The sequence below is a fragment of the Bufo bufo genome, chromosome 1, assembly GCF_905171765.1.
Source record: "Bufo bufo chromosome 1, aBufBuf1.1, whole genome shotgun sequence".
In the NCBI taxonomy this organism is placed as follows: Eukaryota; Metazoa; Chordata; class Amphibia; order Anura; family Bufonidae; genus Bufo; species Bufo bufo.
The window spans coordinates 443,731,256-443,754,168 of NC_053389.1; the positions used below are offsets into that span (position 1 = coordinate 443,731,256).

Genomic DNA, 22,913 nt, shown 5'->3' on the forward strand with positions numbered 1-22,913 from the left:
ATGGGTCAAAGATTGTTGCAGTTATCTGCAAAGAGCATTCGTATGAATACTCATTCCCGATAATTGCCCCATATAAATGTGCCGCTGATCACCCATTGAATGAGCAAACATGGAAACAGGGATCTGCTGCCAGCTAACAACAAATCTTTATGGAGGCGAACGATTGCATTAGCATAGCGGGATAAATTAAAACTAAGGTGATCATTTATCAAACTGGTGTAAAGTAGAACTGGCTTAGTTGCCCATAGCAACCAATCAGATTCCACCTTTCATTTTGGACAGCTCCTTTGAAAAATGAAATCTATGCTATGGGCAACTAAGCCAGTTCAACTTTACACCCATTTGTTAAATGACCCCCTAAATCTGCAAATTCCATGTTAAAAATAAACTACATGCACCTGTTCAACAGGAAATACAGTATCTTTATCACAAATCAATATACAAAAGTCTCAACAGAAACATTAATACGTGCATGTAGTTTATCATTTGTAGGTTAAAGAGGTTGTCTGAGTTAAAAAAAAAATGCTAAAAGGCAGGGACGTTGTTAAAATAATAAAAGAAGCTATATGCGCAGGTTCAAACGCCCCTCTGCTACAGCGCCACCTCTCCGATCCTTACATGACTGTAATGATGATACAGCGCGAGTCTTGTAGCCAACCACTGGTCTGAGCAGTATTGTGCCTTACACTTCTGAGGCAAGTGATTGGCTGCATTTGTCACATGTATATGATCACATCACCACTACAGCCAGAACATTACATCACAGCTGCGAGTGGCGAATACAGAGTGGCGACACTGGATCGGAGGGGCTTTGGATGGTGAGTTTAAAGGGGTTGTCTCACTTCAGCAAATAGCATTTATTTTGTACAGGAAGTTAATACAAGCCACTTACTAATGTATTGTGATTGTCCATATTGCTTCCTTTGCTACCTGGATTTATTTTTCCATCGCATTATACACTGATCGTTTCCGTGTTCCATCAGTGGTGGTCGTGCTTATACACTATAGGTAGAAACACCAGCCTATTTGCGCTCCCATGGCCCCACCAAATAGGCCAGTGCTTTTTCCTATATAAGGAGCAGTGTATAATGTAATGGAAAAGTGAATCAAGCCAGCAAAGGAAGCAATATGGGTAATAATACATTAGGAAGTGCTTTGTATTAACTTTCTCTACATGATAAATGCCATTTGCGGAAGTGAAAGAGTATGTGACATCATAAACTTTGATATGTCGCTATGACAAAAAGTTACAAGGTTGGAAGACCATTTTCTTAAATATGATATAGGTTATATTTGTGACTTGCGATGTAATGCTTTACTGACCAGTTGTACTGGTATGCCTCTTTTTCAAAAGTACTTAAGTATTTGTAATTGTATGATTTATCTTGTTGATAATATAATAAAAAGAGAATTATAAAAAAAAAAAAAAGTTACAAGTGAAGTTTTTTTAATTTTAACAGCTGCCCTGCAGTTCGCACTAGCAAATTTGAACTCGCAAAACCCCTGTAATATTGGCCTTAAAATTTTTACAAGTCACCAGTAGTAAAGTAACTTGGCCCACTGTTGAAGAGTTGTTCATGGGGTATTCCTCATTTATGAAACTGTGTATGTTTCTATATTTTTTCAGAACACTGTTGTTCTAAATGAAGAAGTAAAAATCATGACCGATGAGCAAATGTTAGCCCTCACGAATGGTGTGGTGCACTTCATTGATAAAGTTCTTGTTCCCAAGAGAATGCAAGATAAATCTGACAAAACAGCGGTAAGTGATGATGTTATACACAGAAAGATAAATTAGAGATGAGGCATACGTACAGTATCTTCACACAGTGAGGGTGCTGTAGGTTACAAGACTTGTGAAATGTTTCTCCTGTACCTGGGACATTACAGTAAGGGCTCGTTTACACAAACGTATTTTGCGCTCCGTATACGGGCCATTTTATGCGTTCCACATACGGTCCGTATACAGAACCATTCATTTCAATGGGTCCGCAAAACACTCTGTGTGCTGTCCGCATCCGTTGCTCCGTTCCGTGGCCCCGTAAAATTATGAGTCCTGTCCTATTATTGTCCGTTTTGCGGACAAGAATAGGCATTTCTATAATGGGCCTCCTGGTCCGTTTCGGAACTTGCATCCGTTTGCGGACCGCAAAAAACAGCACGGTCGTGTGAACAAGCCCTAAGTTATATACCATATTTTCCACCCTATAAGATGCACCTGCCCATAAGAGGCACCTAGGTTTTAGAGGAGGAGAATCAGACATCATATAGTACATGACAATATATTTTTAACAAAGCTAGAACCAGCCCTGGACCTCGCATGGATCCAGAGATCTCATTCATTGTTCTGTTAGATTTATATCAAGCTGGCAGCTCAAAGGTGTGTCCTTTCTAATGCATCTTTTTCTTGCCAAAGCTTATGTCCATTCAGCCTCAGCTCACTCCTTGTCAATGCTCAGGGGGGTGTCCTTTCTGCTATAGTTCTCTCCTTGTTACAGCAAAGGAGGTATGCCCTTTTTGCTGCAGTTCTCTCCCTGTCACAGCTCAGGGGGGCATATCCTTTCTGTTGAAGCTCTCTCCTAGTCATAGCTCAGGCGGTGTGTTCTCTCTGCTGCAGTTCTCTCCCTGTCACAGCTCAGGGGGGCATATCCTTTCTGTTGAAGCTCTCTCCTAGTCATAGCTCAGGCGGTGTGTTCTCTCTGCTGCAGTTCTCTCCCTGTCACAGCTCAGGGGGGCATATCCTTTCTGTTGAAGCTCTCTCCTAGTCATAGCTCAGGCAGTGTGTGCTCTCTGCTGCAGTTCTCTCCCTATCACAGCTCAGGGGGGCATATCCTTTCTGTTGAAGCTCTCTCCTAGTCATAGTTCAGGCGGTGTGTGCTCTCTGCTGCAGCTCTCTCCCTGCCACAGCTCTGGGGGCGTGTTCTTACTTCTGCAGCTCTTTCCCGTCATAGCTTCTAATAGTAGATATTGCTGGTGTCAGTTGAAGGATAGAACTGAGTATGTGTGACCACCTCGGTGATGTTACTCAGGTGGACAGAGAAATAAGGAAGACAACAAACTGGTGGCAAAATACAGATGCATTTTATTGAATAACTCAGTGGCTATGCTACATTTTTAATGACAAGCAATTATAAAAGAATTCAGATCCAGGTGCTGGTCTGAAAATGGAGAATAGTTTTCATGGGACAAACCTTTAAAGTTAAAGGATACCCATCACAATGAAAATGCAGTCCAGTCTATGGGCAGCATAAAGCAGGAGGAGCTGAGCAGATTGATTCAGTAAAACTAGCATTTTATACATTTAAATCTTCCCTCTTTCTGAGCTCAGTTGTACATGGGGGAGGTGTTATCGGTGACTATCTCTGCATACACACTTATATAGAGAAGGATGTCAGTCACTGTATCTTTATAGTGGCCCAAGCTATGGTTTTCAGGCATAGATGAGACAATTGATGAAATGGGAATGGAGGGGTCTGCTTATGAGGGATATGATATTTAAGCTATATGTATGGCAGTATACAGTATGTTCAATTCCTAGGTTTTCCGCCAATGTTATACCACTCACATTGTATTACAGTGAATGCACTCGTGGTAATTCTGTTTTTCCCCCTTAGGGTAATTTAAAAGATATAGCAGATGCAAATGGATACAGTGCAATGTACAAATTACTACAGGTACGTAATAGGATGGACTTGCTGTGTTTGTCTTTATCTCTAATAGACTCATGTCCCGATTAAATGATTAAAATACATAAATAAGTAATACAAATATATAAGTAATGCAAATAGTCAGGGTCATTTAGATGAAGAAACAGAACATGTAAAAATGGTGTGTATGTAAAATGTCAATACCAAACATGTACTGTATGTTTGGGCATTGAGTTAAATCTGCTTTTTTTTAGCTGAATACATTACCATATGTTGTCATGAAGCATATATTTAGCTATTTCTTTGTGAGATGTACATAGTACACTGTTACTATTCTAAGTAATAATAATAATAATAATAATATAACTGTTGTCTGTCTTCCTGTTGCTTGCATTAAAATCAATGAAAACCCAAGTCAAAGTGTTTCACTGCTATCTTACAGAGCGGACTACCATGTTGGCATTCCTACCTCCCTTTAGCTGAGCAGAGCTAGAGACATATGTGCCCACATTGCTGAGAAAAATGATGTTTTAATATATGCAAAGAGGGCGTTGCCTTTACTCCTAGAGGCTCTTCTCTCTCTGCAACTACCACACCTCCTGCACTTTGATTGACAGGGCCAGGCAATGAAAACATCACAAAGTGGAGAGGGTGCAGCAATTGCAGAGAAAGCGGAGCCTTTAAGTGTAACAGCAACTCCCCCGTTGCTCCTAGAGGCTCATTTGCATATATTAAAGCATCATTTTTCTCAGCACATATGAACATGGAACCAACAAAGATGCCTCCAGCTGCCAAGTGCACATGCACATTCATACTGTAGGTACAAATCTGCTGACAGATGTCATTTAAATTTTACTCAAAATTAGTATTTCTGAGTGGATTTTTTCTCACTTTACTGGTAGTGTAATAAATCACTGCCCCCCCCCCCCCCCCCCCTGTAATCCGCATGGAAGCATGTCTACCACATATGTTACCCTTATGGCTCACTACAAAGAATATGAGCAACATCTAAATGTACAACTGGAATACGATTTTCAGTCTGCCAGTAGATATCTACTCAATAATCCGGATGGCTGGACACTGAATTTACTTGTATTCTGTTGCCTTTGGTCTATGCCAGTCTAGAGCTTGTCCATGCCAGTCTAAAGACTTAAGAAACCTTTTTTTTTTTTTTTATAATTGGCAGGATTCCAATATCATGAAACTCATAGATGATCCACTACATCAACCGGTGACTGTGTTTCTGCCATCAGACGAAGTCATGAAATCTTTACCCAAGGAGCAAAGTGATTTTCTGTATAATACTCAGAACAAAGATAAACTTGCACAGTACTTAAAGTATCATATCATCAGAGATGCAAAGGTAAGACTAGCATGGATATATGGTAAAGTGGTGGTCCAGTTCCAGCCCAAAAATGGGTAATGTGGAGAAATGCCATTAAAATGATAAATGCAGCATTAACTTATTAGATCCAGCCCTGTGCCGGTGTCCCTGCCGGGTTTTCTTTACCTGGCTGCAGCAAAAACGTCCCTTTGACACCCAGCCAGATTTATCGCAGTTGGCGATAATCTGGCTACCGGGCAGGCCAAGGAAGTGATGCACATTCCTGGGAAACCCTTGCTGTGCGTGGGTGCACTGGAAAAAGGCCAGTTGGGAGCCCTGTCATGACAATGACACGTCTATCTGGGCGCGTTACGGTTTTTGACGATGAATGTATCTTCGACATTTGAGATGCACCACTACAGACTTTGACGTTTAGTTACAGAACTGCTTGTCAGGTTTGGCCAACAATACTCTAATGTTTATCGAGCCATCATATCAATGCACAGTCCTCAAGGCTTCAGACCGCTGAATGCTCTCCATTATGCCTACGGTATATGCAGTGTGCACCCAGTGAGGGAAAGCATAATCATTTGATACTAGCTATCAAAAAAGGATTTGTTCATAGAATCAAGATATATCACACACAGTAGATCTGACAAGATGACTATGCGGGAACTTGGCCCTGTAAATCAAGAAGGAGAAGGGGGTTAGTTTAACAGTAAATGTCCTGGTGACAGATTCCTTTTTAACCCCCAAAATTGGAAAAACCCTTCCAAATATGTCACTTTTTTATTGCAGATTTTACATTTATGTCTAAAGTAACAGTATAGTTGGCGAACAATTCATGTGACTGAAATTATTTTTAACCCCTTAGGGTCCATTCACACGTCCGTGAATGTGTCCGCACCCGTTCCGCAATTCTGCGGAACGGGTGCGGACCCATTTATTCTCTATGGGGCAGGAATGGATGCGGACAGTGTGCTGTCCGCATCCGCATTTCCGGAGCGCGCCCCCGATCTTCCGGTCCGATGGTCCGGAAAAAAATAGAACATGTCCTATTCTTGTCATCAATTGCGGACAAGAATAGGCAGTTCTATGGGGGTGCCGGCCGGGTGTATTGCGGATCCATAATACACTACGGACGTGTGAATTGACCCTTAGTGACAGCTAATTTCGGCTTCAAGGACCAGTAATAGTTTTCCTCTCCGTGTTCTAGCAGTCATAACTTTTTGTTTTTTTCTTCAATTTAGCTATAGGAGACCTGAATTTTACAGGAAAAGTTGTAGTTTTTTAGGAACCATTTTACGGTACATATAGTGTACTTAAAACAAACAGCACTTTAAATATTATTTTGTGGGATTTATATTTACAGTATTCACTGTGTCTTATAAGCAATATAATCATGTATTCTGTGGATCAGTACAATTATGACACATTTATATACTTTTTATTATGTTATACTTCTTGCATAATAAAAACACTTGTTTTTACAAATTAATCTGTTTGTGTGTCCCTTCATTTCAAGGCTGGCTGAGATGGCAGCCAGATGAAGGGAGGAGAGCTGCTTTAACCTCTCACATCTCGGGCTCTGTAGGAGCTGACAATCTAAACTAGAAAACAAGACCAGGGTTAGCAGCATTAGCTCTACATCGGGTACATCGGGAGATATAGTCTTTATAAATCGGGTCGGGAATTAAAGCCGCTGAAACTTCCTTTCAACTACTATCACTCCTGACACCATCTCTAAAGGGTATTTTTCCAATTATAGAGGAGCTGTGGATTATATTATTCTAGTGATATGGCATCCCGTCTTATGTTGTGAATGCGATTAATTCAATTTCAGCTCTCCTACAGAGTGTTGAAACGAAGACCTAAGCATACATGAGCCTCTGCTAATAGGCTAGGTACAAGTACCAATCCAACAAGAAGTATTTTTTCTAATTACAGATTGACGCTTATGACCTTCTCATCAGAGGATCAATGAAAACACTTCAGGGATCTGATATCAGTGTAAAATGTGCTGATAAGGATTCTTCTATTGTAAGTAGAGGACATTTTATTTCCATATAATTACAGTAACATGATGTAAATGGGCATAAAGTACTAAAAGTGACAAGATAAATGAGAGATGGTCATACATATTAACTGTAGAGATAGAAGGGGCATTGGTTAAAGGGTGGCGGAACAAGCGCTACATTGTTAGGTAAAGCTTATAGTTGTATTAGATTATCAGTACATACTCTACTTTTTTATTTGTTTAGCATCTTTTGTTTGACCCACCTAAAGAGGACCTGTCACCTCTCCTGACTTGTCTGTTTTAATAGATAATTGTATTCCACATGAAATTACAATTCTAGAGCATCTATTCTTATGGCTCCATGTTGTGCCATTCCTCTGTTATTCCGTTCCTCATATACTACAAGTTTATGAATAAAATTGGTGTTACCAATTGAAGGAGGTGTGTTACAGCATAGTCTTTCCAGTTAGTGCTAGTCTGACGCATCCCCAACTGGTAATGTCCAGTTGTAACTTTATTCATAGACATCTAGCAGGAATAATAGAGTAATGGCATAACAGAGAGTTATAAGAATACATACTCCAGAATTTTTAGTACATGAGGAAAGAAAGCAGTTCCTAAAACAACATGTCAAGAGAGATGGCAGACCCCCTTTAAACCCTTCAGGATCCAGCGATTTTCATTTATTTATTTTCGCAAATCCAACCTATAATCCTACAGGAAGTTAAAAAAAACAAAAAAAAACACACCTATTGGCGGATGCAAATTGCTCGATATTAGGGAGAAAATTCCTTTCCCACTCCAAATATGACAATCAGAAAAAATCCTGGGGTGAGAGTACCATCTCAAGAAATCTAGTGCTCCTAATCTGCAATATGTTTACATTCAAGAGGCCCCTCTTGAATTTTTACTATGAGTCAGCCATGACATTTACATCCTCCTCTGGCAGAAAGCTTCATAGTCTCACTGCTATTACATCGTGGGACTGGGACCCCTGCCCATCAGCTCTTTGAAAAGGAACTGGTGCTCCTTTGGGGGCCGTGTCCTTCTCCGTGCTTACCAAGCACAGCGCAGTACATTGTATAGTGGCTGTGCTTGGTATCACACTCAGCCCCATTGAAGTGAATGAGGCTGAGCGCGATACCAAGCACAGCCACTATACAATGTACGGCGCTGTGCTTGGTAAGCATGGAGAAGGCCTTGGCACTCACAGGAGCATAACAGCTGATCGGCAGAGGTCCTGGGTTTTGGACCCCCAGCGATCAGATGGTGATGGATAGGTTAACAGTATCAAAATCCCAGAAAACCCATTTAATGTTAATGGCCCTTACTGTAATGTGCCGGGGATCCCACGGGGAACCCCCGAGATGTCAGGCACGGCAGGACAAGGCAAAACAGGCTACGCCACTACGGAACACGGAAACTTTAATGCAAAGTAACAGAAGCACATGACAATGACAGACGTGAACGGAATACAAGAAACATTAAAGACTGCCACTGACAAAAGCAGGCAGGCATGGACAGACAGACGCAGATACGCTCTGCTAAGCTATGGATAGATACAGATACAGACATGAACGGGCATAGGACATAACAGTGCAAAATACAGAAACATTAATGCAGAACAAGGAAATACCACACAGACCTATGGACAGACAGGAACATGGATCAGACACAGATATGCTCTACTAGGCGCTCGGACGCAGATACGCTCTGCTAGGCGCTAGGACGCAGATACGCTCTGCTAGGCGCTCGGACGCAGATACAGAGACAGACATGAACATGCATAAAGGACCCCAAGGGTCAGTAGCAAAGGGCAAAGAACAGAAACAGGCAAGGCAAAGCAGGGCAAGACGTGACATAGCAAACAAACCAAGGAAGACTGACCATGAGGCTCCACGCTCACAGGCTGAAATAGCCAGCTAACGAGCGCACCTGCCAGGAACACTCCCACAGAGCCACACAGGGGAATTAACCCTCACAGGTCCAAACAGGAGGTTCACAGGCAGGTCAGGGGTAAACATAAACTGCAGCAATGAAAGCAGCCCTATCTGCCAAAGGGAAAGGGGTACACGCAACCACAGGCAGGAACACCAATGATACCGAAAACAGCCCCTAGCAACCAGCCTGCACAGAGACACCCGCAGCCAGTACGCCAAGGGACATGCAGCCAGCCTACACGGCAAACCACGTCACAGTGAACCACACCGTGACACTTTAAAAAAGATTGTAGAGGAATTTGGATGGTGGGAAAATTGTTTGTGAAAAGTAAAATGCATTGAAAAGGGGGAAGACCCATGATTTTTAGGAATTATGGTCCCAATATGTTTAAAAAAAATTGGGGATGACAGAATAGTGCATTATCTATAGGGTATTGCTATTCGAACACTTAATAGATATCAGGCAGACCAGTAAGAACAACCTATAACATTAGATGAGATAAGGGCAGCTATAAATGAAATGCCCATGGGAAATGCAGCAGGCCCAGGGCTACCAATTGAACTATATGAAAAGAATATGGACGGACATCCAGTGGCTGGTGGCGCAGGGGACTTTACACTCGGTACTGTCATTAGATGCCGCTAAGACGTTTGACAGTGTGGAGTGGGGGTTCCTCTGGGCATTGTGATGTAAAAAAGTAAATGTGTGCACACCCTAAGGTCTTATTTACATGACCGTATCCATTCTGCAGTCCATAAATTGTGGATCCGCAAAACAGAGATGTGGTCCGTGTGTCAACTGCATTTTATTTGAGGGCCCCATTGTTTTCAATGGATCTATGGTCCACTTTTTTCGGACATATTCAATCTTTTTGCGCAACAGACATATAGATTCAAAAAGCACATGACGTTAATGGGTCCACAAAAAAACTGTTGCAACACAGACAGCATCCGCGATGGATACAGTCGTGTGCATGAGGCCTGATGATGAACTTTAGAAAACACTGCAAAAGTTTTTTCTAGATTTTATTAATAAATGTGCATTGTGTTTAATACTGTATGCTTTATTAACCTTTATAGCCCCCCATTCTCCTATACAATTTTTTTTTTACTGTAATACATTCTTTTTTTGTCTAGGGAGACATTCTTCTGGACAACAGACAGTGCAGGCTTATCCAGCGGCAGCTTGCTTTTAAAGGAGGAATAGCATATGGCATTGACTGCCTGCTTGCTCCCTCTACTTTGGCGGGTAGATGTGACAATTTCATGACTTTGGATATAATGGTAAGTTTACATTTTTTTGAGGCTGGGTTCACATCACATTTCTCCCATCCGTTTAACGTATACAAAAAACGTATATGTTAAACGGATGCCTCAGACTGATGCCATACAGTGGCATCTGTTCTCCATTGTAAAATCAAATAAAAAAAAATTGTTTTTAAAAAAACAAAACAAAAAAATACGCTGCATACCTTGACGTACTGTATATGTAATTGATTGCATTACGTTTACATGCAGTGCTGTGAGGTGATCTCTGTTTTTTGACAGACAGATTTCGATATGGCTCTCCATGTTCCTGAACATATTGTGGCAGGCGCAGCACTATGAAGTGCCTTTTTCTCTGTGGCATTAGAAGAACTCTGATATCTCTGACTTTTAGTCTTACCAGACTGTCTATTACTCCTCTAGTGCTGTTCTATGGAAACAGTAGGTTTAAAGAGCACACCAAATGCTTCAAATAACTTCTTTATTAACTTCAACTTTTCTTCATATATAACACTGCCGCCTCCGCAGCAGATAGTCCATGTACAAAACACGTGTTGAAAAGATATGACAAAATGGCGGTACGCATAAGATGGTGGTTCAACTGTTCAATCTTGTCATTCAACATAAAATGGTGGATATATTTCTCTCTTGAGCATCTGTACTATCACTTTAAGTTATTTAAGCACTTTATGATCTTTCTGAGAGGTATATCTGAGGTCTAACTAATAGTTCTGCTTGCTGTGCTGCCGTAGGACGATGAGGAAAGCAGCAATCTCATGTTGGATATTTTCCTTCAAATCTTCCATAATGTGATGCTTGTTCCGATAGACTTTTCCTTTAAGCATTACACACAGGAAGAAGTCTGGTGGTGTCAGATCGGTCGACTGTGGTGACCAAAGTCCCTTGGAAAATACTAGTAATACTAATAAAGAGGAATGGGGTATGCACCTGGCGGTCACAAACAGAGGTTAAATATTTTGATAGCGGTCTGGGCCCTACCTCATCGCTCCAACGTGGAGGCATCCCAGCTTGTTCAAAGCTGCATATACTGAGAAGCACTTGTATGTTGTTTCATTCAGATTGCTTCGTCGTAGAGATAGTTATTACAGAATATTTGGGGCCTTTTTTCGAGGGAATCTCCCTGTAGTTATATATGCTTATAAAAATTATAACTTCTAGGATCACAGGTTCAGGAACTTGATGAGGAAAGGCCCGGATTAGCCCTATTGTGGGCCTAGTCATATGTTTTCATTGTCAGCTCCGCAGCTGACATCCAAGTGTCAGCCTCGTATTCCAGCCACAGATATATGTCATTTTTGTCTATGGCTAATCCTGAATGTGTGAATTTAGGCTGCATGCGCAGTGATTCCTAATGAGATATAATGTTTTTTTCCAACAGGGAGAGTGTGGCCTGTGTTTTAATGTTCCAAAGTGTCCTGCCGGAAGCAAAGCTAAGGTAAAATAAAACTCAATGACATCTGGGCATTTCATCCATACTGACCCCTTAATCACTGTGTAAATATCCTGTCTCCCTGTGTAGTACAGGGGTAAGGAGAGAACAACCTATAGGCTGGAATTGTCATGGCAGTATATAGAGCATGTGACAAGCAGGGAGGAACTAGAATGTATAGCGCCCCATAGTAAAATATGATGGGCCCCTAACACCTAATGAAAGGGGACTAACACAGCTGCATAGGTGGCAATAATATAAGCTATTGATAATAGTGCCATGTGATTTTGTTACGCGAGGACAGTCTATGTTATGGAATAACAAGTGGAAAAGCACAGGAGGAAATGAATTGAAAGGAAAAAACAACTTTCCATATATAATATGGAATAATCTATCACACAGGGTCAAAAGTCAAAGTGTCAGTATGTGGTTAACTCCCGGAGAACCATTGAGGGCTGTATGCAACAGTGCACCTTGGTCTTTTGGGTGTCCCAGTGCTGCAAAGGCTACTTTGGAAGAGATTGCCAAGGTCAGTACTGTACCATTTTAGTTATCACTATTTTCTTTACTTGTTATCTGAAATATATGTAAATGTCCCTCAGCTTTGTAATAACAGCTACTACTGGCTTCATTTTTCTATACTTTACCTGCTCAAACTGGCACGTGCACTTAGGATTCTTCCCACCTGAACCCCTGCAGGACCCGACCATTTTTGGGGTACAGCAACATGGCGACACTGGTCGCCTGACAGCTGTCACGGCCAGGTTTGCTGAGTAGTGGTGATCCCATAGGAATGAATGGGATCGTCTCGCCTGTTGCAAAAAATATCCAACACTGCTGGATTTCTTGCAACAGGTGCGGTGACCCCATTTATTTATTTGGGATCACCGCCACTTAGCGAACCTGGTCGTGACTAGTGTACTAGCTGTACCCTTACTACCAAACTTCCCAGAGCCATCATTTTATTTTTCCATTCACATAGCCATATAAGGGCTTTTTCTGGGGGACAAGTTGTACTTTCTAATGGCACCATTTCCTGTTTACACAATTCTGCCACAGTTTTATGGGTTTTGTTTTTACAGCATTCCCTATGCGGTAAAACTGACCTGTTACTTTCATTCTCTGGGTCAGTACAACATTTTGTTGCTTTTTAAGGCTACATTCACACGACCGTATGTGTTTTACGGTCCGCAAATTGCGAATCAGCAAAAAAAACATGACGTCCGTATGACATTCGTTTTTTTTAATGGATCCATTGTAACAATGCCTATTCTTGTCCGCAAAATGGACTAGAATAGGACATGTTCTATTTTTTTTTTGTGGGGCTACGGAATTTTTTTTGCGGACCCATTGCAATGAATGGGTTCTCATCCAATCTGCAAAAAAACGTAACGGACAAGGAAACAAAATATGTTCGTGTGAATGTACCCTAATGCTGAAAAAGAAAAGATTTCTTTGCATCGGCATATCAAGACTCCCATAACTTTTTTTTATTTTTGTGTTTACTGAGCTGTTTTAGAGCTCATTTTTTGCGATACAGTCTGTATTTTTCATTTATACCATTTTGGGGTGTGTTTGGAGTGTGTACGACTTTTTTATTCCATTTATTTTGGGAGGTGAAGTGACAAAAAAATTGAGAATCTGCGATTTTTATGTTTCTTATTACATCATTCGCTATATGGAATAAATATTTTTATATTTTGATAGTACGGGTGTTTTTCCATCTGGTGATGCCTAGGATGTTAATTTTTTTTATTGTTTATTTTATTTTATTACACTGTTTAATAGTTCCCCTAGGTGACTTGAACAAGCAATCATTAGATTGCTTCTCATAGACCCGAATTAACTCATCTCAGGTTAATTTCCATATGTATCAAATCGTTTTTTTTACACAATGAAAGCACACAGAGCTATGGGGACTGGGTATTGCGGATGTGCTAGCGGCCATCTAGCAACCCATGTCCTCAGCTCTATACACAAAATCCCGGTGACAGGTTCCCTTTAATATCAAATTGTGGGGGTCTGACTCTCGGCACCCCTGACGATCGGCTGTTTAAAGAGGCTGCTTTCTCTTCAATGTTTACCTGCATGCCATCTAGATCCTTTCCCATTGAAGAGGACATTGAAGAGAACGCAGCCCTTGCACTAGCATCCTAACCTCTTCAAGCAGCTCGGGGGTGCTGAGATTCAGACTCCCACCAATCTGAAATTGATGACCAATCTTGACGATAGGTCAACAGTTTCATAAATCTGGAATACCCCTTTAGGAAGCTACACGGGTGTCTATCTGGCAATTATGGCATTAGAGAAGAGAAATGCACTGATCTGTAACAGGAGCACTGCTTGTAATTCCATCATTATCAGGAATAAATATTCTTCTGTGGTTTATGTATTGGCAGCCTGCCCTGGGAGTCCTGAAACACCCTGTAACAATCACGGAAGGTGTAATGATGGCTATTCAAACACTGGCGAGTGCATGTGCTCAGAAGGATTTAATGGAACGGCTTGTGAGTCCTGTATACCAGGAAAATATGGACCAAACTGCAAAGGTATGTAAAATAAGAGTGGTTTTACAAAGCGTATTGTGATTATGTAGTGAGAAGAAATGCTGTTATCTTTCGTTCTCTCATTCATGTACTGTAGGAAGTGCTAGACTGGTTTCCTTGGGTCCAGGAGAGGAAATTAGAGGGTTCTCTCTCCATCTATATGTAATACCCCAGACTTAGCAGTATTACTATTGTGTTCTTTAATTACAACATTTTATTGTAATTATATGTAATGTTATGTATGTGAGCTGTACTATGTCATCTTATCCAGCAGGGGGATGTATTGTGTGGCAATGGCTGGCTGTAGCAGGGCTTAACCACCATGTGCTCATCCGAATTCCTGCCCGGTTATGAAAATCTAGAATTAGTTAGTTCAGTCTATGGTCAGAGTTAGGGGGAAGGGGATGAGAGAGGTCCTGTTCAGATAGTGGGAGAGTGAGTAGGTAGCTCATAGAGCACCCACTCCTAAAAACCATATTGTTTCCCCTGTGAGGAAGGGCAGGACCTACATTTTCCCTCTCTGGCCATAGAGTGAGGCAGCAGCTCATAGAGCACCCTCTATCTAGAACTGAAGAAAGGACTCAAGTGAAGCCTTGGGATCCCAGACAGCAGAGAGAACCGCAACAGCGCTTCTACAGACACTGCTGTGAGGTGAGGGATAACAGCTAAAGATAGTCTCTTCACTAAACAACCACTAGGCCAGCAACATCTAAGTGCAGAACTGCAGCCATCCAATCTGCCACCATACCTCCTCAGCTGGTGCCAGAGAAGAATTGCAGGAAAGCCTGCTGCGATTGTTTGTATTTCAAGTTCTGAAAAGTAATAAAAAGCAATTTTTTACATTCAACTGTGGCCTCATTCTTCAGTGATATGACTTTCACTGCAATGGACCCCAGGGAGTGATGGCCTGAGGTAGGACACTGTGACACTACAGTAATGCATCAGGGCCCCTACCACTCCCATCCTCTACACCGGCTCCCACAGGGGCTCGCTGCATATACAGAACATGTGTGCTTCCAGTGGCATACCTTGCGTGGAAGCAGACCACGCATATGCTATGGGCCCTGTGGTGGAATTGGGGACCTGGCAATTAGCCACTTTCATTGCATCCTGACAAAATCAAATAAATTTCCTGCTGCCGACACTAGGAGGAGCTCATGGACACATAGCTTTATACAGCTATTAATGTTTTTACCCACCTGTACGTTGATAATGTGTCCATATGCCCTGATAATATCTCCCAATGCTCTGGAATTCTGTCTCTGGACTAAAATTATGCACCAGGATCATATATTTCAGCTTCATAAATGGATGTAGAAGGTAGAGAAAAGCTGACCATATTGACATTCTAGTTTAAAATTAGACTGTTCGAAAAGTCATTCTTTTTGGCGCATCTGAATAATAGTGTCTAAAATGCCAAGAAAGTGGCAAACTTCTCATAGTAAATATGTGATTTTTATTCTGGAGTTTCTCCTCTCTTTTTGTGCATTTTTTGTGGTCAATGGGGGTTTGTTTGTTTTTTCAAAAGGCAGCATGTGTGAAGAAACACTTATAAGAGTGACAGAAAGCAATGCCAGCTAATACAGTAAAGTTCCATGGCCTAACACCAGATAGCTCATTGCTACCTTTGGTTTGGCATTTACTTTTGTGTGTAAGTGGAGGTTCAGGATTGGACTTCTTGTTCACCAACACAAGAAACCATGTTTCCCCTATCTATTGAGACTATTGTCTGTGTGAAATTTAGCATATTTTGGTTACTCGGAAATTCAATGGCAAAGCTACTGAAAAAAGCATTCATCATATATATCTTATTCTATACAGTAGGTGCTCTTATGGACAGAGCGAGATGGGAACTAAAAAGCAGCTCTGACATCTAAAGCCCACATATGCCCTGCTTGGCCACACACTACTTACAACACACCACTAGCACGCATCTCACAGCTACTGATGTACCTCTAGTGCACCCCCCACATCCACTAACAATAATGACAGCTCTCCATGCCCACTACTTTCTAAAATAGACTGCTCCCCCATGTGCCCCTCTTTATCACACTGACTGCTTTCTATTTCCTCTTCGAAAGACTTCCCCCAAGCTCCCTCTTAGTCAGATACTGGTTGACAAAAAAAGGTGTGGAATCCCACACTAGAATTAATTCCCAAAACAATTCCAGTTAAAAGAAAATACATCTTCAAGGCTTCATTAACTACAGCTTAAAATAATACACACAGGAACCATGTAGCAGGTCCCCATGGTTCCCCCAATTCTCAAACACTGCTCCCCATGCCTTCCCCCTTTTTTCATATATCGTTTCTCATAGTGACCTTCTCTTTCTAACACACTGTTCACCTTGGTAACCTCCCCTTTCTCACATACTGCTCCAAATGATTCCCCTAATTTCTCACATACTGATCGGCTAGGTCCACCAGTCTTTCTCACATACTGCTCCACATGGCTCCCCCCATTTTTCACATACTGCTCCCTATGATGACCCTCCCCAAACACCTTTCTCATATACTGTTCCACATGGCTCACCCCACTTTCTCACATACTGTTCCACCTCCTTTCTCAAAATTCTGCTCCACATAGTAACCCCCTCTTTTACTTACACAGAATGGTTCCTATGGTTCTGGCAATTTCCTCTTGCTTTTTCCTATTGGTGTCCTGCATCTGCACCACCACCTTTTTCCTTGCTGTGTCATTTTCTTCCTCCTCCTCTGTGGTGCTAGTGCAGGACCTTTGTCATGTGACTATGATGTCATCAAAGGTCCTGCACCCATTTTAGTAACATTTTGGAGCAATTTTCATAAAACAATTTACATAGAAATGCATTATAAATAATGTGATTCAGTAAAAATTGTGGCAAAACAGCTATTCAACAAAGGCGGGCCAGGCAGTCCACTATGTGCCTGATCCACCAGGACTCTTCACCGCAAAACAAATTGCCAATCCGGGTCTGCTTGTGGGAGAATGTTTAGGGCATTTTGGAACTTACAGTTCTAACCCAATAAATACCTTGAATAAGTGGTTATGGCACCTATTCCTGAACGTGGCTGCAGGACTGTGGATCATTGCTGCACATTATTGTCTGTTATTTTGCTGCAGTACTATACAGTTTATATACAAAGAAATCAATTTTTTTCCATGTTGCTGGTTAAAGCCATATTATGCATGACAGTCAAGGGTAATTTTCACTAATTTGGTGGTTTATCTTTCAGCCTGTGACTGCACAGATAATGGTCAATGTGATGAAGGCATCAGTGGAACCGGACAATGTATCTGTGATAATGGATGGACTGGAAAACGTTGTGAAACAAAATTAGGTTTACCTTATTTTTTATATACATTTTTAGTACTAGTTTTATTATATAAAGAAAAATCATTTGGTGGCTATATATGCACTACTGTCAGACCAACCCAATGTCTGGTGTAAATAGATAATTTATGCACAGTATGTAAGCACACTCCAACCTGAAATTAACCGGCAAGACGCAGAGAGAATTGGTTAGTTTAAAAAATGATTTTACCTTTTAAATATATAAATTCATATACATTTAGCAAATTCAGCAGGCCCCTTGCTGCACAATTAAAAAACAATTAACCACAAGACTATAAACCAATTACCTTACAATACATAAAATATAAAAACAACATCAATTAATTACGTTAGACCTATTCCTATATGAAATCCAAAGAGAATCGATCCATATATTTCCACTAAGCATAGTATAGCTAATTCGATCGTGCGAGGATTGAAAGAAACACTGCTCTTTTTGTCATATGTGCTGTATCAATGTCTCCATGGAATAGAATGCAATAGTTGCTATTGATACATATGAGCTAATGAGCTCTTACCACTTCCCGTGTCCCAGACTACTAGTGGAGCAGATCTTTTGTCTACACAGCTTGGAGTGGGTTGCCGTAATGAGCAGTATGTTCATGGCAGGCTGGATCATTGTCTCCTTCCAAGGAGTTCTCCCACATGTCCTTGCATGTCTCGGCGTCCTCCATGGCATGCAGATAGGTGGGAGCCTGCAATAGTTCACGTGCTGTGCCACTCCAAGTCCGTCCAATGTAGGTGATCGGGAGGTGGCATGCAGATTTAAATCAATATGATCGCCGGATCAATAGTGGATCAAGCCAGCGTGTCAAGTCAGACGCGTTTCAAAGTATCTAACTTCTTCCTCAGCGGCTACAAATTAATCTCCAATTTTTAGCCAGTGAGGAAGAAGTCAGGGACTTCGAAACATGTCTGGCTTGAAACACTGGCTTGATCCACTGTTGATCCAGTGATCATATTGATAAATTATTTGTGGTTAATTGTTTTTTAATTGTGCAGCAAGGGCCCTGCTGAAGTTGCTGAATGTATATATTTGCTAAGTAAAATAATTTTTTAAAGGGAGTCTTTCACGCCGATTGACCCTATTAACATATTAACACATTTATCTCCACGGCATCCCCCCTATTAAAACTGTTCTTACCGTTAGTTCCCTGCTAGCATAGTTCGTCCAAAAAACACTTTTATTCCGTATGCAAATGAGGCGGTCATTTTCATACCAATTCACTCCCCCTCCTCCGCTTCTGCCCGCCCATCTGCCGCGTCTGCCCGCCCTTGGTCTCTTCTCTATCTTTCCTCCTACTGTCCGTAATCCTGCGCATGCGCCGATGACCGCGATATCGGCGTGTGCGCATTGAATGACCACAGTCTGGCCGGGGCATCACAGTTTACTGTGCGCATGCGCCGGCCCGGGCCTAACTTACGTTCTTGCCGTGATGCTGTGATGACGGCAAGAACGTAAGTTAGGCCGGGGCCGGCGCATGCGCACAGTAAACTGTGATGCCCCGGCCAGACTGTGGTCATTCAATGCGCACACGCCGATATCGCGGTCATCGGCGCATGCGCAGGATTGCAGACAGTAGGAGGAAAGATAGAGAAGAGACCAAGGGTGGGCAGACGCGGCGGATGGGCGGGCAGAAACGGAGGAGGGGGGGTGAATTGGTATGAAAATGACCCAGGGGCCTGGGCACCTTCACAGCCTCATTTGCATACGGAATAAAAGTGTTTTTTGGACGATGCTAGCATGGAACTAACGGTAAGAACAGTTTTAATAGGGGGGATGCCGTGGACATAAGTGTGTTAATAGGTTAATATGGTCAATCGGCGAGAAAGCCTCCCTTTAAACAAACCAATTCCCTCTGCATCTTGCCAGTTCATTTCAGGTGGGGGTTTTCCTACATACCGTGTATATAGTAGTTTTATTATCTTTGCATACATATCTGTGCCTATCTACACTGATTTTGACAAATATACAGCAAAAAGCAGGTTCTATACACGATAATTAGATGTTATGAGTAATACAAATATGTGGCCACAATCAAATGAGGGCTCAGATATAATAACATTTGTCTTTTAACCACAGGTATGCAAAACTTATATATCAAGGTCATCAAAGAGGTGGAAAAAAAGTTAGTTTATGCATAGTGTAGGGCATATTGCTCTGTTATTTATACAATTATATTGTCATCCGCACAATGCTTCGTTTTGTGTAGGATGCCTTTGTGGTGCATGTGGACCGCGTCGGCATCCTCCATTGTACGCATTTTTTGCTGGGGATGGTCGTTTGCTGCGTTCCACATGCGGTGGGACTGCTCCCCCAATACGAAACACGCTACAGTGTTTGGGGTTTTGAGCAGTTCCCCCATATTTGGCACTATATTTTGGTGATTTTGTTTCATATTGCTCAGACCAACAAAGCATTCGGAAAGTCTTCAGACCCTTTCACCTTTTATCACATTTTTTATCTTGCATCCATTCTGCACTCAATACTCCATAATGAGGGAGTATATTGGGCAGACTAGATGGGCCAAATGGTTCTTATCTGCCGACACATTCTATGTTTCTATGAGAAAGTGAAAACTGAATTTTAGAAATTGTTACTAATTTATTAAAAATTCTCTTTATCATCTTTGAGATATTTCTACAACTTGATTTGTAAATTCAGTTGGTTTGACATGATTTGGAAAGGTATACCCCTGTCTATATAAGGTATCACAGCTGACAATGCATATCAGAGCAAAAACCAAGCCATGAGGAGGAAAGGACTGCCAGTAGAGCCCAGAGACTGGATTGTATGGAAGCATGGATCTGGAAAAGGGTACAAAAAAAGTTCTGTTGCACTAAAAGTTCCCAAGAGCACAATGGCCTCCATAATTCTTAAAAGGAAGAATTTAGAACAACCAGGACTCTTCCTAGAGCTGTCCACCTCACCAAGCTAAGTGATTGGAGAGAAGTTCCTGTGTGCAAATGGGAGAAACTTCCAGAAAGTCAACCATCACTACAGCACTCCACCAATCTGGGCTTTATGGTCAGAAAGAAGTCTCTTCTCAGTAAAGACACATGAAAGTCTTGACATTTGCAAAAAATCACCTAAAGGACTCAGACTGTGAGAAACAGGATTCTTTGGTCTGATGAAAATTTTGGCTTTAATTCTAAGTGTCTTGTCTGGAAGCAACCAAGCACTGCTCATAACCTGCCCAATACCATACAGTGAAGCATGGTGGTGGCAGCATCATGGTGTGGGGGTGTTTTTCAGCTGCTCAGACAGGGAGACTGTCTAGGATTGAGGGAAAGCTGAATAGAGAAAAGTACAGCACTTGAGAGGATTTGCAGAGGAGAATGACAGAAAATCCCCAAATCTGGGCGTGCAAACCTTGTGGCATCATACCCAAGAAGACTGAAGGCTATAATCGATGCTAAAGGTGCTTCAACTAAGTATTGAGTAAAGGGTCTGAATACTTATGTCAGTGCAAGGTGTTTGTTTTTTCTTTTCAGTAAATTAGCAAAGAGATTGAATATTCACTTTGTCATTATGGAGCACTGAATGCAGAATGATGGGGAAAAACATGATTTTTTTTCTATTTTAGCACAAGGCCGCAACATAACAAAATGTGGAAAAAGTGAAAGGGTCTGGGTTGTTTCTTTATATGAGACATTAGGATGCTAGGATTGTAAACTTTATTTTCTCCAACCTTTCATTACTGATAAGATTGGCCATCTTTATACATCACAGATGAACCTGCAGCAGGCAAAACTAGTTTTGATATAATAAGCCAGTGCTCTCCAACCTGTAACCCTCCAGCTGTTGCAAAAACTACAACTCATGTCCTGAAACAGTGTAATTCTATAGCCGATTTTTGAAAAGAATGGGGTAGATTTATCAAAACTGGCTTAGTTGCCCATAACAACCTGATTCCACCTTTCATTTTTCAGGGGTCTATGGCCAGTCCGCCCCTAGTTGCTATGGGCAACTAAGCCAGTTTTCCTTTGCACCAGTTTGAGAAATCTCCCCAGATATATTTTGTTTGTCTGAGGGTTAAGGCTCTTTCCAAACTTTTTACAAGTCAGATACAGAAAGCAGGGAATGTCAACCTTGAGTCTGTTCTTGTAGCTAGAGTGATAACTAGAATATCATTCCAAAATAAAGGTTTATATTGACATTTTACAGTGAGCCACTGTTTACTGTAACTGATACTTCATTCATTTTTTTGTTTTTACAGTGCTGCCACCTGTCTGCTCTCCTCCATGCTCTCCTAATGCCGTGTGCAAGAAAGATAATGCCTGCGAATGTAAAAAGTCTTATGAAGGCGATGGAAGGACGTGTACAGGTACCAGTTCAGATATCATGATAAGCGCAAAAACTAAATACAAATTCTAGAAACATGGAGTGAATTTATCAAGTTATTTGTGCCACTTTTGTGGCGTAAAAACTGCAAATTATGGCCCATATCATTTTTGTGTCATTTACAACTTCTTGCCCCCATTATTTTTTAAAAGTGCTGCAGTGGGGCTTAGCAATGCGTTTCTAGAAAATGGATTAAGAAGTTCATAGCAGGGCTAGATTTTATTGTGTGGCATGAAGATAACCCAATATGCACCAAATTTATTAAAAGGCAGGCCATCTCTTAAACATTTGGTGGTCCATTGTACTCTGTACACTTTATAAGCCAGACTTAAAAGGAATCTGTCAACTCTAAAAACACTCCCCAAAACAGAATAAAATGATATAATTGGACTCCGCTTCACGTACACTATACACCACTTACTGTAGTTTGGGGGTGTTTTGGAGCTGACAGTTTCCCTTTAAGACTGGCATATAAAACGCCAGTCACATAGTGAAGGTTTTCAATATATTAATGTGATCTCCAGTATCTGAATAGCTGAACAGTGAATCCATGATGACTAGTGATCCCACTAGAATCTGCTTATAATGTTGCTGTTATCTTTATAAAAAAAATTAAGGTTCAGTTGACTTTTTATATGACCTCATGATGATGTGTTTTTGAATATATATTAAATAACTAATATAAAATATTAGTATGTCACTATTCTTTCATGATTGGAGCTTCTTCCTTTCCTTTAGTGGTAAATTTTTGCCAGACGAATAATGGCGATTGTGACGCAAATGCTAAATGCTCACAAAATGGTGTTAAAGTCACCTGTAGCTGCTTGAAAGGATACACTGGAGATGGAAAAGTCTGTACAGCTGTAAACCCATGTGTTGATGGACTGAATGGTGGTTGTCACGAACATGCTATTTGTACCATGACTGGACCAGTAAGTCTAATGTTCTAGTACTTTTTTCATTATTTCTTAACTACATCTTAAAAGAGTTGGCCACTTTTTGGCTATTTGTGACAATATGCATGTAGGATCACTATATAACAC

General features: G+C 41.3%; 1 protein-coding gene across 1 annotated transcript in view; it reads left to right on the forward strand.

Moving 5' to 3' along the window:
• The window catches only part of STAB2 (stabilin 2), a 175,307-nt gene that overhangs the window by 136,009 nt on the left and 16,385 nt on the right, over nucleotides 1-22,913 (forward strand). Inside the window, exons 49-59 of the mRNA XM_040407847.1 lie at nucleotides 1,628-1,762; nucleotides 3,615-3,674; nucleotides 4,834-5,010; nucleotides 6,919-7,011; nucleotides 10,066-10,212; nucleotides 11,594-11,650; nucleotides 12,047-12,173; nucleotides 14,044-14,193; nucleotides 17,407-17,511; nucleotides 21,746-21,853; nucleotides 22,609-22,802. Of these exons, the coding sequence (XP_040263781.1) occupies nucleotides 1,628-1,762; nucleotides 3,615-3,674; nucleotides 4,834-5,010; nucleotides 6,919-7,011; nucleotides 10,066-10,212; nucleotides 11,594-11,650; nucleotides 12,047-12,173; nucleotides 14,044-14,193; nucleotides 17,407-17,511; nucleotides 21,746-21,853; nucleotides 22,609-22,802 (1,353 nt within the window). The remainder of the gene's footprint in view (nucleotides 1-1,627; nucleotides 1,763-3,614; nucleotides 3,675-4,833; nucleotides 5,011-6,918; nucleotides 7,012-10,065; nucleotides 10,213-11,593; nucleotides 11,651-12,046; nucleotides 12,174-14,043; nucleotides 14,194-17,406; nucleotides 17,512-21,745; nucleotides 21,854-22,608; nucleotides 22,803-22,913) is intronic.